This window comes from Mixophyes fleayi, chromosome 2, assembly GCF_038048845.1.
Source record: "Mixophyes fleayi isolate aMixFle1 chromosome 2, aMixFle1.hap1, whole genome shotgun sequence".
NCBI classification, from domain to species: domain Eukaryota; kingdom Metazoa; phylum Chordata; class Amphibia; order Anura; family Limnodynastidae; genus Mixophyes; species Mixophyes fleayi.
In genome coordinates this window covers 80,840,611-80,860,672 of record NC_134403.1, presented here as the reverse complement: position 1 = coordinate 80,860,672, position 20,062 = coordinate 80,840,611, and the positions used below count along the sequence as shown (strand labels likewise).

The 20,062-nt window shown below is 39.6% G+C and overlaps 1 protein-coding gene across 1 annotated transcript in view; it reads left to right on the top strand.

Moving 5' to 3' along the window:
- Nucleotides 1-10,380: 10,380 nt before the first annotated feature.
- The window catches only part of LOC142141185 (uncharacterized), an 81,261-nt gene continuing 71,579 nt past the window's right edge, over nucleotides 10,381-20,062 (top strand). Inside the window, exon 1 of the mRNA XM_075199378.1 lies at nucleotides 10,381-10,494. Within this exon, the coding sequence (XP_075055479.1) occupies nucleotides 10,437-10,494 (58 nt within the window). The 5' untranslated portion in view covers nucleotides 10,381-10,436. The remainder of the gene's footprint in view (nucleotides 10,495-20,062) is intronic.

The window sequence follows — 20,062 nt, the reverse complement described above, 5'->3', positions numbered from 1 at the left end:
AATTACAAAAAGCCTTATTATTTAAACTATTAAATATATACAATTGTATTCTTAATCTTCTATTAATAAAACAAAATCAATTAATAAACATTACTAAAAGCATCATTGCATTGATTTTATAAAGACCATGAATGTGATGTCCATTCCTGTACCTTATAAAGAAATGGGTCCAGCTGCTTTTCTATAGCCAGATATGCCCCATGTATCCTATTGCAGATAACACAGTCTGTCTTACACTTCCAGGTTCACATTCTTGCAAAATAAACACTAAGGTTCTTAGATGTATTACAAAAAGTCCCACTTCTGACTTATTGTTAATTTGTGCATATTGTTATTGTTAGTAAGAAAGAAATTGATTTGTATCAGCTTTTTATTTCCTACACATACTATATACACATTAATATTTTGGAATCTTTCCAGTTCTCACATGAATTTACAGTTTCTACACCCATAAAAGACTTCATATTAAAATAATGTACAGGGTGGGGCATAAAAATCTCCCATATTTCCAGGGGGCACTGTGTGAGCTGTAGTAGGGGTAAAGAGGTAGGGTAGATTTAATTCCGTAGGTTAGGCTCTGCTGTTTTTAGTACCCATCATGAATTGGACCGGTGAACATTGGGGCTTTGTTGTTCAAGCGTATTATGAGAATAACCGTTCTGTAATAACGTTCCATACACACTTCACGCTAGGTCGAAATGCATCTGTACCAGATCAGAAAACAATTTTGCTATGGATTTCTAATCTTCGGGCAACTGGATGCACACTGAAAAGAAAATCACCTGGCAGACCTAGGACCGTTAGAAAACCAGAAAATGTGAAGTCAGTGAGAGCATTAATTCAGCAATCCCTTATAAGCATGCCATGGCACTGGGGATATCAAGTTGGAGTTTGAGGAATTTTTACATGTCGATTTCCATCCTTACAAAATGATTTTGGTTCAAGAATTAAGTGAGGGAGATTATGCCAAGCGCAGAGCCCTATGTGAGAAAATTCCTGAACAGGTTCCTGCTGCAGCCGTTCTTCTGAGTAGCGATGATGCTCACTTCCACATCAGTGGAGCCGTAAACAAGCAGAATTTTTGCTATTGGGCTGAACATAACCCTTGTGAACTCCATGAACCACCATTCCACTCTCCTCATGTAACTGTTTGGTGTGCAGTTGCCGACCTTGGTGTGATCGACCCATATTTTTTGAGGAAGGTGGTGCAACAATAACTGTGACCTCTGATCAGTATGTTGAAATTTTGGAGACCTTTCTATGCCCCAAACTGGACAATGTGGATACAGAACATCTGTGGTTTCAACAGGACGGGGCCATAGCTTACACAGCACAACGTTCGCTCGGAGTGGTGAGGGAAATGTTCGCTGGGCGTTTGATCTCTTTATGGGGAGATGTGGGGTGGCAGACACGGTCACCAGATTTAAGCCCATGTGACTTTTTCTCTTGGGGATACCTGAAGGAAAAGGTTTTCAAACATCATCCTCGATCTCTTGAGGATTTGAAGGAAAGGATCAGACAGGAAATCAAAGCCATTCCACCTGATATGACCCAGAGATTTATGGAGAAATTCCGGGAACGTCTTCAGCAACGACGGCTGCCATTTGTCTGATATGATTTGTAAAACCCATGAAAACAATGTTTTTTATGTTCTCATCAGAAATAAATACTATGTTTTCCTAAATAGTTTCGTTCATTTTTTATATCCTTTTCAAAATGTGGGAGATCTTCATGCCCCATCCTTTAGGTAGAGAGCAGGGGCATAGGAATGAAAATGGTCATAGGGGGGGGGGGGGAAAGCTACTATAGGGTTTTGAGCCTATTTTTCTTGCATTTGGTATCTCATTTTACAACAGTTGTAACAGTTACTGTAGATATACAAAGACTCCCAATCCTATGTTAATTTTTGTCAGTGTTTCAGGGGTTTACCAAAAATGTATTTATACATGTATACATTATTTAAAAAATATTATTATTAATATTAACTACCAGTAATAAAGATAGATAAATTACATTTTTTATCTTGAAAATTTACATTTTTATAGCCATTAACCTAGTTTTTATTCAGATTTCATTGACAGCCTAATCTTATTTGATTGGGAGTATTTTTAAATCTATAGTCACTGCCTCGCTGGTTATGGTATGAGCTATAAATTTAAATTTCTGTGTCTCATGTTTGTTACTGGACGCACCGCACGAAATTCAGGGTAAAAGTAAAGTGAATAGTTGTTAATCATCAAAACACGTTATTTATTAAATATTTATGAATGGAACACTTAGGGCTTGAAGCCGCCATGCATCGCGGCGGTTTTCCGGCGGGTTTGCATTGCAAACAGCCGGATTTACTAATGGGCGCATTTCAGTTTCAATTTGAAGCCGCCGGCGATGTCACGGCGGGATGTTATGCTCAAAGCCGCCGGCGGCTTTGAATAGAACATGGCGCTTTTGCTTGAAATGACGGCGCTTTTGTGTAAAGGCGGTTTTTTTGAAAATTACACCTGTCTCCTGGCCTGTTACTATTGGCTATTTTCAAAGTCAGGAGATTTGACATCACAAGCCCTATATAAACCACTGGCCTGACACTTTTTTCTCTGATAGGGTTTTGAGGAGTTTTGAGAGAGGAGTTAGTTGGTTTGAGCTTTGGTGACAGTTGGTGAGAGTTGGAGTTTGGTGGATTGGTGGAGCGATATCTGATTGAAGTGTAAGTAGTCCTGTGCTATTTTTCTGTTTTGCACATTTATTTTCTCTTTTATTTTCTGTCTTGTATTTTTTGTATTTGACTTGTCCTTTTTCTGTGTTACTTGTGTGTGCCTGTCTGGAGAGTGTGTCTGTATTTAGTGTAGTTTGTCCTTTGTGTTTGTAAGTCTTTCTGTGTTTTCTGTGTTTGGCATATATTTGTCATTATGTCCAGAGATAGGAGGGGAGAACAGGCTGAGGAGAGGGAGATGGAGGTTGAGGGGGCAGAGGAGGGAGAGGGAGAGGTTGAGGAGTCAGGAGAGGGCAGGAAGACGAAGACAGGGAGAAATGTCCGATTCTCCCACGACGAAAATTGTGTTCTGGTGCACCACATAGTTCCCTGCTATGAGGTCATCCTAGGGAACCTGGCAGCCCGGACTCCTCTAAGGCGGCATCACCAACTGTGGGGGAGAGTGTGCGATGCTGTGAACGCGGTGGGCCCACTAAAGAGGACAGTGGCGCACTGCCGCAAGCGCTTCTCAGACATCAAGAGGAGGCTTAAAGAGAAGATGGCCCAGGAAAGGAGGTCCACAAGACGCACGGGTGGTGGCCCCCCTCTTCGCATTGAATACACCAGTTATGAGGAGGAGCTGCGGCAGATAATGCCCCGTGAAATTGTGGAGGGAATTAATGTGCAAGACACAGATTCACCCTCGTTTGCCCAAGGAGTTGGTGAGTTATTTGTAGTTTTTACTATAACAATATTAAAAGTGTTTTTTTTTCTTAAAAGTGCCTTTTTTATTTTAAACATGTTCTTTTTTTAAAAAATGTGTTTTTTTTCTTAAAAGTGCCTTTTTTAGACTATTAGTATGTAAAGGGCAAAAAATTGTTTTTGAACTGTTTTTAAATTTGCAAACACATTTTTTTTTTAAAAAAAAATCTTTGTAAATTGCTTTGTGCTGCAAATACATTGTATGCTTTGTCTAATACATCCAGATTCGCCAGGACGCCAATTTACTCCCAGTCCAAGGTCTACACCTCCACCTTCAGCAAGAGATTCTGGCTCTGAAGAGCAAGCAGGTGCGTGTTCTCTGTTTGGGGGAGAAATAATGGACTTGGATGTTTTTGTGTACAAATGTTGGTGTCCATGTTATATTTAGTGATTTTTATATGGTTTGCAATGAGAACATAGGGCAACATTTACTAAACTGAGGGTTTGGAACCCTAGAGATGTTGCCTATAGCAACCTATCACATTTTAAAAATAATTTATTTATTGCGTTCTTCAAAATGTCAGCTAAAATCTGATTGTTATATGATATGATTGCTATAGGCAACATCTCCACATTTTCAAACTCGCAGTTTAGTCTATATCCCCCATCATGTACTACACAGAGGGAGACCTAAAATAGTATTTGCTTACCCCAAAGCACGGCCTTGCAGCATTTTGATACAAACACCCTCAATGTTAGCATAATTTTTTTTTTACTTTTTGAACCCATCACTGTAACGCATAGGCAAAATGAGATTTTACTCCTAAAACATATGAGTAGCATCCTTCATCAGGTCGAGAGGACAACTAATCTTGAAGGTAGACATTGGTAACCATTCTTTAGTTGTTAAATGGGTTTTTTTTTGGGTACATTGACCAGAATGCAATTTACAAACATGTTATTTCCTATATACTTACCTTGGTTATTTCACCACAGGAACCTCAGCATCTCTGTAAGGCCAGCGCCAGTCTGCGCAGATGTCACCTACTGATGACCCACAAGGAGACACAGTCATCACTTTAGAGATGGTAGATGTCCCCGTGTCTACGCGCCAGGAACAAGCACCTGGCCCTGCGGAACAGTCATCCGAGCAACAAGCTGCAGCTCCTCAGATGGGTACAGGGCGAGAAATGGCCCAATCCATAGCTAATTTTCAGGTACAGCAGTGCCAGTTTATGGACAGCCAAACTCGGCACATGTCCCAAATCGCGGCCCAGTTGAGGCGGATACACCGCTCCAATAGCCAAATCCCTGCTGGAATAAACTGGCTGGCAAACGCTTTGGAGCAAACCAACGTGCAGCTGGCCCAAATGACTGGGGCTGTGGACGCCTTGCATTCCTCCGTTCGCGAGGGGAATGCAAATGTTATCCGGCTGGCAGGCCAACTACAGCAGGAACTCATTGCCCGCTTGCCGGCACCTTTTTCATCGGCCTCCACCAGTACTGCTAGTACGCCAAGCAGATCGGCACATAGTACTCCTCCAAGGAGAGGTGCTCGCACCAGGGGTGGGCGAGGGAGGGTAGAGAGTGGGGCAAAACATAGTGATATGCCAGCGAAAAGGCGGCGCTAGGGCAAAAATTGTATTATTGGGTAATGTTTTGTTATGTATGTGTAAGCGTTATACTTTTTCTTTTATTGTGTTGTAATGCAATAAATGCAGTTATATTTCATTGGTATCAGTCTTTCTTTTCTGCACATTAAACAAGAGTATACTGTTTTCTTTAAAACGATGCACTAATTTCACGTACACATTGACCTCTGACTGTCACTTTCCAGGGATTTTCACAATTACAACATCCGGAGTACACACAATCCTCTGTTTAAAGGGTCCAATTTTATTAAAAAATTCCATAAAAAAAACCATTGCACTGACATAAAAAAAAAAAAACAATATATGTTTTTTATAGTATGCACTTACATTTAAAGTAGTTTGTAATGAGACGGTCTCAAATCTGCCTCCCCCTCTGTGCTCTGCACATCACCAAATGGGACACGGGCCCCTACTTGTTCACTGTCTACTGCAATAATCGGTTTGGTAAGTTGATGTAAAGCTAGATTATGTATCAGACAGCAAGCCAGGATAATATCAGACACCTTTACAGGTGCATACATAAGCACCCCACCAAATTTATCTAGGAACCTGGTTTACATGAGTACAAACATTGGTACTACGTCCACATCAGCCAAAGATTCCAGATTCAAACGCACTTTTAATGCACGTGGAGTGTTCGGTCTGCGCAGGGTCCGTGGAACAGATGACAACTGTTGTACATCCTCCTCCAGGCGCCTTTCTGCTTCCATCAGGTAAAAAGCTGCAAACATACACTGTCCAGAATGCACCACATTCGCCGCAAAAGCCATTCTCCAAAAAACCCACACCGGATTAACTGCTGGCCGCTAGACTGTCATTGACTGTGATTTATTCAGGCAGAAACACCTTTTTGATTTTGTAACTTTAGGATTGCATTACCATTAAAGTAAGGGTTACCTATGTAATGACATATTGTGCATCCTGATTTTGAAAAAAACAACAGTATTTTTGAGGATTTGTTGCAACTGGAAAACAAAAAAAAACCCTTTACATCAGTAAATAGGATGCAATAATACTGGGTGAAAAAAAAAAAAAAAAGTACACTCAAATTACATGACAGTTTGCCCATTTCCCATATACAATCCTAAAGGAGGAAACTTTGCACAAAATGGCTCTTTCTCTTATGTTAACAATGGCTAAATAGTTCAAACAGCACACTGTTTGAGCAATCTCGCCGTTTACAAGCAGCGCTTTCATTTTGGTCTATTGAATGGCGGTTTTCCGGCGGCTTTATAAACCCCCTAATAGTAAATCCGGCTGTTTGTATGTTGAACATTGTTGAAACCGTCATGGCGCTTTATACAGAGGCGGGTTTGGAAACATAATTTCTGGCCGTTTGGACGGCGGGTTTAGCCTTAGTAAATCCGGCGATGGCTAAACCGCCGCCAAACCCGCCGAAAGTCGACGGGTTTACAAACACGCCTGATAGTAAATCTAGCCCTAAGAGTTTTTTTAAATAAACAAATCAAACAATATGTATTAAATCTGTACTAAGACAATCTTAATTGAAGAATATTTGGTAGTTATACAAAGACAATCTATAAAGTTCATGGGGGAACAAAACACAGTCTTTGCCCATTTAACAGAAATAATGGTGGGGGCAACTGCCCCCAGATTTCAACACCCCTGGTAGGGAGGACAAAATGGAGGTCATGATGTAAACAATGCACAACATGATTCATTTAGTGTCAGAGCTGCTGGTGCTGGTGATGGGGAATACGTCTGTTTATTAAAAGAGAATGCTAATAATGTCATGTTGGGGCCTAATTATTAAACATGGATGCTATCACAAGATGATTCAACAAATTAAGAAATTGCTATCAATGATAGCAACGGCCTCAAACAAGTCTATACTTTCATAACGGATATAACCAGACAATCCAAATGTATACTTAATGAACAATCAAAAATCCTTTTTAATTCCTATAGACTGGACAGAAATCACTAGCAATAAAAAATAAATTAAATGGAAAGTGTATAACAACCTGTTCCCTTTACTTAGATACTCTGGGCCTGATTCATTAAGGAAGGTAAAGAAAAAAATTAGTAACTTTGCACCTTGGCAAAACTATGTGGAGGGCAAATTTAAAATGGAATGGCAGATTTATAGTTGGGGTAAAACATGTCCTAGATCAACTTTAAATTTCAGTGTACAAATAGAGCTATCAATTAGTTGTGGACTTCATGAAAAAAGCAGCCAGTATTTATCTTATGTGCAAAATAATAAACTAATTTGCACCCCTTGCATTGCAACATGGTTTCATGCCCTCTGTCTATGTATCTAAAAGATACATTAAAATCTTGTTTTCACATTACTTCTTGGTATAAGCTGGAATCATAGGCAGTAAGATATCCTTTGTAAGGATCTTTTATTATATATCAAGCAGTTGTTGGATAGGTAATTTAGAATAGGTAATGTAACATGGGCAGAACAAAATCAAATATCACACAAATCAGGTTTGATTCAAGTTAATGTTTCTTTATTATAAGTTCTTAAGACATTGCAATTTGTAGAGTCATGTTTAATTATTGACAATGTTTCTCTGTTATTTTATATGTTTTGCGACTTTCAATTTAAAAACGTTGAAATAAAAACATGGGTGTTATTAATTTAATTTCAGGACTGGTTGGGGAAAAATAGGCATATTTATTAAATGTGGCAGCTGGAAGTTTAATTTTAGGGCTGGTTTATTAAACAAATAAAGTACTGATTTAATGTTGGACTGATTTGGAGGAGGGTGCGAGTGTTTTATTCACTAATTGCTCAGCTTTCCAGGAGGTGATCTGGGGAAAGGTGTGTAGGTGTGTGTGTGTGTGTGTGGGGGGGGGGGGGGGGGGGTCTCCAATGTACTCTAACTCTCAGGGCACTAAAATGTCTATTTACGGCTATGTTTACAGCTCTGCTTGTAGGATATATAAATGTAGGGGCTGTCCCACTGCACTTATAGTGGCACGTAGATGAGATTAGTAAGGCAGAGATATACAGTAACATAAGGGCAATATATATATAAAGTGCATTTCTATGTTCTCCCTATACTATCGTATTCCTATATGCCTGACACACCCTTAGCACAAATGCTACTGTTTTATACCTGGAAGCATCTCTGACTGCACATACACATGTAAATGCACCTTTTGTGCATCTTTTCCTATGTATATTGAATATGAAAAAATTGTCCAACTCTACATGAGCCCCTGTATTCCTATAAACTGGTTTTGGTTTAATATATATTATTAGATGCCTAGAACCTGTTCTAGCAGAGTTTACATCTAGCCACAAAGATCTGACCAATAGAATGGGTTTATCTGATAGATAGATCACTAAAACAGGAAGTTGGGGCCAGCCAAGAATAAATAATAAAAGTAAAAATAGTGCCCAATTGTGCAATTCCAACAAATTAGTATTTTGGCCAGGAAACTACACATTTTAGCCTTCTGTTAATACAAATAACATTAAACAAGCACCAGAGTCATAACAAAGTACTGAAATATGTGCAACTCCTGCTCCGGCGGGTACCTCTGCATAACTGGAGGGGTGGTAAAGCTCACAGTTAAGGTAATCTCATCTCTTTGCAAACACTGTAACTCCAGCCGATTCATGTTCTCTCTTTTTGGTTTCCGAACTTGGCAAGGTCTACCAGGGTTGACACGGGAATCCCCTGCCCAATTCACTATAAATGACTGGTGATGACTCACACATACATCAGGAAAGGGGGAAAGTTACTTGGCACATGTTTTAGATGGTTAGATAACTTAATAAAGTGATTAGTAAAGGGTAATGGTAAAAATATTCTGTCTTTGACAGGAATAAAGAGGCTAAAATCAATGTAGCCGTGAAATGTAAATAATGTGCAATAAACAGTGGTGCAATTTTAGTGCAGAAAAATTAACTGAATAGTAACACAGTGAAAATGGCAATCGATTATGGTATTCAATGAAGACATTTAATAATAACATTTAGCAATAGCATACAGTAAAAAGATCAGTAACACCATTAGTGAAGAAACAGTGAGCAATGTAGGGAAATGAAATCGTGATAAGTGTTTTTGCTCTCTACAATGATGCTGGTATCACTATTATGTTAAATGTTACACAAGCACACACCCTGATCTCACTAGCATCTCATACAGGAGACAGGGATGAAATAGAAATTTAGAGCTAGGAGAATGTAACTGAGTATAAACTCACTCTCTGGATTTAATTTGTCGCAAGGTGTCTTCAGAACGGCCGCAGAGATTCCTTGTGCCAATATTAAGACTGGAATCTCCGCTCACTTTTCCAGATGAGTGGCGATTCCTAGCATAATTGCTGGCAATGTACAGAGCGCAATGTCCATGAGCCACAACGCTCACAATTGAATCTCCACCTCTGAGTCAGTAACAGATGAGGTAGCAGCAGATAGTGTTGAAAATCATTACAACAGGTAGTATGATAATAAAAATGATAAGAATGAAGAATAACACTTTTGTAATGAAAACTTTGAAATTATAACTTTTGAAAAAGATAATGATGATGGGGATTGTAGTCCCAATAATAATAATTTTTTATGAGGGTGAAGGTTCGGCTGGACTGCTGGACTCCTCTGGACGGGACATGGACTCCCTTTGGACTGGACCTGGACCAGACCAGAGATCCATGTGGACCCCTAGACTGCACTTGGCCTCCCTCTGGACCTCTGGAATCTTGTACTGGACTTCTGACAGATTAGTAACTGGCAATGGAAGACTTCCCTCTTGAATTGGCAGCTCGCTCTGTGACTCTGGCAACCTTCTCTAGTAACCTGGCAGCTCTCACTGTTAGATTGGCAGCTCTCTCAGCAAAACTGGCAACTTTCTTTGTAAGTTTGGCAGCTCTCTGTTAAGCATGCATTGAGTCTATAGTGTATTTACTTCCACTTTAGAGCAGCAGTTTTTTCTAAGTTTAAAAATGCTTAATTCTGAAATGCTTGGCTGACATTAGTATTAGATGATTTGTGATAATATTATCTACATCTAGGGGTCAATTAATCTATATAATATGATGATGTCACTACTCACAGATAATAGTTCATATAAATATATTTTCACAGTATTAACTTTACTGAAATATCATGCAATGAAAATCAATTGCAGTTTTTCTGTTAGTTATCAGTAAATCTGATCATGTATAACTGTTTAGCACAGAATTGTTATTCTCTATAGTTTAATGTTTGTGACTTTTTGTGAAAAGGGTTAATATGTTTTGGGCAGAAGTTCATATTGGGTTTTTGAATCACTCGAGGACAGCCCCTACACGTGTGACATCATAGAGGGAGTTGTGGGGTACTCCCCAGCATGTGTGTGTGTCAGAGACAGAAAGAGAAAGCTGCAGAAACATCAGCTCAGATTGGATGTGTCACGGTCCAAAACACATGTACCATGTCTGAGGATTTCAAAGAGAAGCGCAGAAAGCAGGCAGAACCTAAAAGAACTCAAGGTGAGCTGTAGGACCTGTGTACCACACATGAAGACGCTCTGCACTGCAGGCAACAACCAATAACAAAATGAAACAGTTCTCTTACACAGATATGTTGTAATAATACTGAAGTGGTTAACAGGCCTTGTTATATGTTTGTTATCTATCATCGATGTTAACAGACTAGAGTACACCCAGGCTTTAGTTACTATCTTTAAAAATAGACATGTTAGTTTCTGATGCTTATGTGGTTATACAAGAGAATAAAGTTGATCTGAGTCTTGCATCGTAACTTGCAATTAATTTTATTCTAGGGATCATAATGTGTTTTAGTTGGCTGTGTTACAGGGCCATATTTAGGCAGAGTCTGCCTGTAAATCTTGCAGTGACGAGTACAATTAATATTTAAGGGCTTGTACACACAGGTGCTGAAAAACATAAGACCTGTGCGAAGAGTCATATCCCGTACTGAGTGTCAGAGATCCCGGTCCAAAATGGTACACAAAAGCTCTATATGTACTAGACAAGGGCACATTTTTTTTAAAAAAAAATTAAGGATTTTTTTCATCACTTCACTTTTTTTTTAACAACAGTTATTGTGCTTTTAGATAGTTTACTTTTAGTTTACATTTAAATAAGTACAATTGTGCTAATTTTCATATGTTGTTAGATTCAATGCTTATAGAAAGATCTCCACATGGCTGGTTATTTGTAAAAGTTCCAGTAACAATCAGATGTGGCACAATATTGGCAATATCTATAGATTTGTGGAATGTTTCCATTAAAGGTATCAACCCTAATATTGTCAAATTCTATTATCAAATAATTGAGGGTCAAAGGCCATAAAAATTAAAATAATGGAATAATAATGTAACGTAAATTGCCACCTTTAATAACTCCTATATTATTCAGCAGTGTGCAACAGGTGGTTGACACTTCATATCTTACCTACAAGGTCATGAGTCATTTACCACCTTGGGCAGAAAAGAAATTGTAAAGTGAAATATCGCACAATTTCAACTATAAGTATTGCTAAACTCCATTGTAAGGGTTGTACTGTGCATTCCTGTTTGTACACCTTCTATATAGTAACTCTGATGGCTCCAGCACACTCACACAGGATTTGCTTCATTATCATAAAGTGAGTTAGGACACGACACACATAGGGAGTTTGATTATTATTAGAATTGACAGATATCATAAAACATAAAAATATGCTTATCAGATCGACTGTGTATTTAAACAGAAGCTTTATGTAATAGTGCTGTGAAGCACTAGGAAAATATCTTACCATCATCCTGTGCAAATATAGTGCTCTATTTTGTCATGATTGTCCGTGCAAAGTTCTGTAGGAATAGGTGCTAGGCAGGGCAGGCTGGGCCAGGGGGCATCCTCGTGCCGGGCTTATAGTGGGCTACCTAGGGCTGGGTCATTGGGCCACCTGCATGTTCCTAATTGGCTGCTGAGTCGAAGCTTGCCCCCTGGGCTAAAATTTGTGAGCCGTCCCCTGATGCTAGGACACATGCTTTTGTGATGTCATAGAGTCACCTGTGGGAAATTTGCTCTGTCCCTGCGGTTTGTGAACGACCATTTCTGTCTACACAATTCTCTGTATTGATCCTTGCAAAAATGAGAAAATACATTTTAGTACACCTATAGCTTGCATGGCAGAAATGTCAATTACCGGTTTAAATAACTACTTTACAATGACTTGTACTTAGCTGCCAACTGATCCTTATTTCAATGACAGTGCCAGGTTTTAAAGATTTGTCCCTAGAAAACATAGTCTTTATGTTTTTATATTTTAATCTGTACATCTGGTGCAATTCTCAGATCAGCTCATATTCTTTGGGATTTAGAAGTAAATATGTACAGTATGGAAGAGAAATACTTAAAATGTCCCCGACCTTACCCCAAAGAAATATTACTGTAACTAATTGTAAATGTTGTGAAATGTTAGAGGGATGCGAGGGGTTAATATAGCAAGTTGTGCAAGTTTCGGTAGTGTGGTCACTGCATAACAGCATTACAGTATATACCTTATAGCATTTCTAAGTGCACGGTTCTGTCACTCCTCCTCACAGCAAAAGGTCCCCGGAGTCCTATGACTCACAAAGCCCACTGCACCTCTGTTCATCTCACTGGGGTCTTCCTGGTAATATTTTCCATGGGATTCCCCCTCCTCATCACTGTATGGCATTTACAATTGTGACCAATGTTGATCATAAATGGTTGGCTGCATGCAAAACATATAGACCTGTTATTTATGTATGTAAAGCAGGTTAGGGAAACTTTTCAGGTCTTGTAGTTGATTTTATATATAATAGATTGTGCTTGTTTTGGTGATCTACTAGTGTACTTTCAACGCAATATGCTATCCTCCAGTATATAAAACATAATCAGCACAAACATTTCATCTATAAATATACTGTAAAGTTCAAACATGATGAGAAGCTTCTGCTTTGGGGGCGATGATTGCTAAATTTTAAACACTTCATTATGTGCTGGGAAAACGGTGTTGCATCAGATCATGAGAATTTTCGTCTTTGTATCCGAGAATCATTTTTGATCTTTGGCTCAGTCTACACTCAGAACAGGATACTCAGCACTCCAAGGAATACTTTCCTCCCTCATCATCCAACCCCAAGCTCATCAGGAGAATAGGATGAATCTTGTTATGTGTTGGGGTGGACGAGCTTATAAAATGTACTGGAAATGGTTTCAACATTTCTATTTTATAAACACTATGCATGTGACTACAGTAACAGTAAGGGCCTCACTTAGTGTTGGTTGTAAATCAATTTTTGGTCATGTAACAATGTGCATTGTGGTACTGCACACGCGGGATGCTGTCATATTGCTGACATTAAAAGAGCTATACAGTCACTGAACCTGCCAGCACAAAACAGTTATAAAAAAAACACATAACTAGTAAAGTTAACTGTTTTGTGGCGGCAGGTTCGGTGGCTGTATAGCCGCGGGACCCTCCCACATTGCTCTTTTAATGTCAGCATTGTGACTGTTGACACTTTGAAGCTGTCACCAGAATGGAAGTGTCGGAATTTAGCCTGCTGACATTTTCATGCTGACAGGATAACTGCTGACATTTCCACTTTCTACATTTTGTACCCAACCGGCACATACATGCCAAAATACATCCATATTTATATTTGAGGTTTTTAGGCTTAGACCCCTTACTGCTCGAGAGGCAGGATGGCAGAGTATACTGAGTACAGTAAGGGAGTGTACACGCCATGTACAACCTTACTAGACATGATGCATCCCCAGATACGCTTCTTAGGAGGGGTATGATTGGTGGGTACTGGAGACTTGGTATAAAGATACATGTTGATGATGATGACACCAGCAGCGCTATCTAACTCTTCTGATTGCCTTTTTGCTTAATGAGCCCTGCAGTACTAGCACTTAATTCATCAATGTTGCAGCTATATTATGTCAAGTTATGGCCGTCTATTTGGATTTTAAATGGATAAAGTAACTTTTGCATTTATTGATAACACTCTCAAGACACTATTCTCTATTGTGTGTATGACACTCCTTTACAATATATTGTGTATGAACAGGGTAATGCAAATTTTGTATTTGCAACTAACACTGTGAAGCCACATCTGTATGCTATATTTGGAGTATACTCATCTGTACAACTGATATAGAAATACTGATGTGTTTTGAGTTGGACATATTATGAGATACATGCATCTCAAAATACACATAAGAACGCAATTTTTGCTGCTATTTACATCTGCGTTCTGGACACAAAATGCGTCAAAGGCTAAATCATGGAAATAAGGCTGCTACTCATTTCATGTCTTTCTTTTCTTACATTTGTTTTCATAAAGGGACCAAACTAAGATTATTACTATTGGCCCATCTTACCTATAAGTCCTGCCCAATACAGTGTATAATCAGCAGTATGTAGATGACAAAGATCTATGCAGGTATTGAATAGTGTATATTTTTCTAATGCTACGGGCTGACTGGCATTAAAAGCACAGCTGTAGGCTCTATGCAGGATACTGCTGCATGATGCTGGGGTATATAGGGTGATTGCGATGGAATAACAATTCATATTGCAGCAATAAAAACATTTTTTCATCTCTGTGTATTAAGCACTTTGTGACCCCATTCTGCACATGTGCAAGCAAGCATTTTACCAACACATACTCTATGGTACTTAAAGTCAGATTTATGCTTTATATCCCATTATTGTAATAAAAATTAAGGTTGCAATTCCATATAGATTATGCCCCAGAGGGTGTCGGCAAAAGTGCTGTATATACTGTACCTGTCACTATCACCTATTTAACAACCAATTTTCCCCACTAATTTACTCTTAAACTAATTGAATTAACTCTTGCTGAATTAATAAAATTGTATTACAGGTGTTTTAACATCAAATACTTAAGTCAGCCCAGGTCCATGCAATTCCATAAAACACACTAAGATACATGGTAAGTGTGGGAGAACGTGCCCTGCAATCTCTTGCATGCGAGCATGGGCCAAAATGACATTTGAGGACTTGAAAAAAGATTTGACAGCCGACCCCATATGACGCTAGTCAAGCCATGATGGGTCAAAATCACTTATATAGTTAAGTGCTATGGGGCTGCAAAAATGCTACCATTTTGCATCTAATTGTAATCTTTTCTTTCTTATTATTGTTTTCCAAACTCTGCCGTCATATACAGGATGTGCTCAGTCTAAAACATACACAGCAAAATGTTACATTCTCTCCAGTTGTCCTCAGTAGAGCTCTATTGTATAGAACTGGGCAGCCCCTGTCCTCCTGCAGAGTGAGCTGCGATGTCATCTGTGTCTCAGCATTATATACGGGGAAAGGAAATTTTATAGGGTGGTCCAAATATGTACAAACCTCCCTAAAACTTTCAAAAGTGAAGTGATCATTTTCACACTAGATTTTAAAGGTAAAAGTGAATTATGCTGTTTAATCCTAATGGTATATTTACTGTTCAAAGCTTTGCTTTAGGAAAAAATGACAGCTGTATATTTGCATATGCAGTATTGCATTAGGTTGCCGTGTGGGTGTACAGGATCTCCCCAGTTTCCTATGTGTATGCAGAGTAGCCTTTGAAGTGCCTGTGATTCCCCTTTACAAACAACCTCTTTGATGAATGAAATAACATGTTTGTGAGACAGGCCAGAGGTACCTGGATGAGACAGGTACACACAATCATATCTGTACCTGTGGAACGCTGTAAATTCCTCACACCTGCTATCTTAGCAACTCTTTCAGAAAGGAGTAAACATACACCCACTAAACTATGTAGTAATGGAAAACCTGGTAACCTGTGAGGTAAAATTAGGTTACATGCAAATAATCTATGCAAGGCAAATATTATATGTAATATTAAATAAAAGAAAACTTGCTTTGTATTTTTATTTCTTATAGCTCATACCATATTCTTCTTGACGGATGCATCACAATGTAGATGCTGAAATGAGTCATGTCTGAATCATGTCGGTGCACACACAGCGCTTGCACAGCACAGCTCATCAAATGCTGCTTATTGATTTTTACACCAGATCAAAATGACCTATAGTGTAAATCTAGGTAAATTGAACATATTCCACATATGAAATTAAACACATGGCTGACAATTCTTGAAACAGTTAATTATATAGGCCAGACAAGGGTGTGTGAAAAAATAGGTGTGCAGAGTTTCAGAAATAGTATATTAATCTTAACCAAAAAGCCGCCATTTGTAACATGAATGATTATTCTGTATATCCATAATCAATGGGAGTAACCCATTACAAGTTACACAACGGAGAACACATTTTGTGGATTGAAGCACCAGTCATGAGTGTGCAGACTATATTAAATCACTAGTAGTAATCTATATATCTAATATATAAATGCTTAGTGGCGTCTGTCTGTCTGTGTGTGTGTGGAAAAAAAAAACCAAGTTGCAGCGCCACCTGCTGGGCAGAGTTATACACTGACCTACTAAATTCTTAGTGTGTGTGGGGAAAAAAATTTCAAAAACGGCTGAAATTTGGTAGGGCTCAAACTCATTTTCGTAAGGTAATTTTACCTCATGAACACACATGTGTAGAGGCGTGCGTTAGTGTGTGTGTGTGTGTGTGTGTGTGTGGAAAAAACTATTTTCTCAGAAAGGGCTCATCCAATTGACCTGAAATTTGGTATACTGACATTATTTGACAAAAAAATTAGAATAGTCAAGTCAGTTAACTTCCATCACCCCCCCTTCCCCCCGTGGGAGGGGTAGTAAAGGCTAAATTTACGAGTTGAGGGGTCAAACGCATTTTCGTGAGGTAATTTTACCTCATGAACACACATTAAAAAGGCTGCTTGCGTCGGGAACTAACGCTCTTCCCCTGAGGAGGCCTGGGCTAGGTCCAAATGCATGACAAGAACCTTTTTAAGACCTTAAGTAGCTTGATTTGACTAGAATGCATGAGTATCATGCACAGGTTAACTTGTATATATATATATATATATATATATATATATATATATATATATATATAAATAGTGGTTGAAGTGGAATTTAGGAGTGGCATTATGGAAAATGTAATGGGAATATAAATCAATGGAATATATATATATATCTATATATATTTTATAAAATCACATAATTATTTTCATGCACTTTCGGACAAAGACTGTAGCGAGCAGGCTGGATGCTAAGCAACAGAGCAACGACACAAATACACGGCAGTTCATAGCACATCTAGGAAACATTTCCACACAGCAGTGGCAGAAAAAAAAGAAAAGTGGTGGAGGATGGAATTGTCCTTGGGCCCTCCCAACCACCCATATGTAAGTTGTTCAAAAGGACATGTACAGTTTAACAAACCAAGCACTACAGCGACAAGGAGTGTCACTTTTGTGGCTGAAGTGCTTGGTTTGTTTGGGCCCCCACAAAACAAGCTAACAATGGGCTTAAAGCACCTAAGCTAACAGTGCTGTTAATGAACTCTACAGTGGCAAGATCTTGTTGTCATCATCCACAGCCTCATCCTCACTCTCATCTATGTGTACATCATCCTCACACAATATTATTTCATTCCTGCTGGAATCCACCATTACAGAAGTCTCTATACTTTGATGTAATTGGCGCCTTCCTCGTGAAAATTGTAGTTCATTTTGAAGGACATCTCCTTTGCCACATTTTTAGGAAGTAGCCTCCTACACCGATTGCTGACAAGGTATTGCAAAGCGAGTTGGTACATGGGGCTCCAAATTCCCTTTTTATCCTCCCAGTATGTAAAGGGACTGTCTGACGTGTCTATCTCTATGCTGTCATTAAAAAAATCCTCTACCCTCATTTGGACGTTAATAGTAGGATCAGGTGGAGTTATGGCAGAGGTGTCACGGTTTTTGGTCAATTCTTTTAGACCAGACCAGATGTCAAAATGTTGTGCTGAGTCATTTGAATCATCCCTGGATCTCCTGGGAAAGCTAAGTTTTTTGCTAGCAGCAGTTGACTGAGAAACTGAAGGAGGAGATGCCGTCCTGTCACGTAACACTTGAGCTGTCATCTTGCTCACCAGGAGCTCCTTGCATCTCTTCAGATCTGGGTTAGTTGGAAACAAAGAGAAGACATAGCTCTTAAACCTAGGATCAAGAACAGTCGCCAAAATGTAGTGATCCGATTTCACGATTTGGATAACTCTTGGATCATGGCTTAGCACATAAAGTACTTGATCTACAAGTCCGACATACTTAGCGGAATGGCTTCCTTTCATCTCCTCCTTCAGTTTCTCAAGCTGCATTTCCAAAAGTCTAATTAAGGGAATCAGTTGGCTAAGCTATCAGTGTATGAACTCACTTCACTGGTGACTAAATTGCATGCTTTCAGCACCTTGCACAACACGGAAAGTATTCTCCATTGCGCTTGAGTGAAATACATTCTCCCTCCTTTCCCAATGTCATGGCTTGTGGATGGCTTTTTGCTGTTCTTCCATCCTCAGAAGCATATACAGGGTGGAATTCCACCTTGTCACCACCTTTTGCTTCAGTTGGTGGCAGGGCAAATTAAATTGTTCTTGTAGCTGCTGCAATCTCCTACATGCTGTTGCAGAACGGTGGAAATGTCCAGATATTTTACGGGCCACAGACAGCTTCTCCTGCATGTCCCTGTCATTTTTCAAAAAGCTCTGCACCACCAAGTTGATTGTGTGGGCAAAACAGGGAATGTGATAGAATTCACCCGGCTGTAATGCTCTCACAATATTGGTGGCGTTACCAGAAATGACATATCCTGAGGAGAGTCCAAGCAGGATAAGCCATGTTGCAATGACATCCCTTAGTTTTTGTAATAGATTGTCAGCTTTATTATTATTATTATTATTATTATCTTTGACTTATAAGGCGCCACAAAGGGTCCGCAGCACTGTACATTACATATACAGAAAACAGAACCAAGACACAACATGATACAAAAATATATACAAACACAGGTGACCGGGTAAAGCAAATCATATTATATCTGACAGATAGTGAAAGGGATGGTAGAAATCAGCGAGAAGAAGGCCAAAGCTTAAGAAAATAGGGCTAGCGAAGCAGGCCAAGAGGTACAGAGGGTGAATGAGCAGTAGAAGGAGCACACAAGGAAAGAGGGCCCTGATCATGAGAGCTTTCATCTTAAAGGGAAGGGGGAGACACAAAAAGGATGGTACTAACTGGGGGAGAGAGCCAGGACAAGGAAGTTAGGAGGAGGACTGATAGACTTGAATAAAGAAATGAGTCTTAAGGGCACGCTTGAAGCCTTTGAGAGTAGATGCTAACCTGATGGAACGTGGCAGATCGTTCCACAGCAGGGGAGCAGCCCGGGCAAAGTCCTGAAGACGAGAGTGAGAGGAGGTGATCAGTGAAGTAGTGAGGCGGCGGTCACAGGCAGAGCGGAGTGGGCGGGTAGGAATGTAGGTAGAGATGAGATTTGAGATGTAGGGAGGGGAGGATTGACTAAGAGCTTTAAAAGTGAGGGTGAGGAGTTTAAATTTAATTCTGTAGGGTATGGGGAGCCAATGTAGTGACTGTTGGAGGGAGACTGCAGATACAGAGCGGCGGGAGAGAAAAATGAGGTGGGCAGCAGCATTGAGGATAGACTTAAGAGGATCAAGGCAAGAATCAGGTAGGCCAGAGAGAAGAAGGTTACAGTAGTCAAGGCGAGAGATAGCAAGCGAGTGAACAAGGGTTTTCGTGGCTTCCAGTGAGAAAGGGACATATCTTAGATATATTCCGAAGGTGGAAGTAGCAGAATTTTGAGAGGGACAGAATGTGAGGCTTAAATGAGAGGAGGAACCAAGGCATCGGACTTGGGGGACAGAAACGAGGGTAGTGTTATTAACATAGAGAGGGGGGGAGGTGGGAGAGTCCTGGCAGGGGGGAAGACTATAAGCTAGGTCTTGGAAATATTGAGTTTAACGAAGCGTTGGGACATCCAAGATGAGATAGCCGAAAGACAGGAGGAAACATAAGACAGAAGGGAAGGGGAGAGGTCAGGGGATGAAAGATAAATTTGGGTATCATCAGTATAGAGGTGGTACTGGAGGCCAAAGGAGCTGATGAGGACACCAA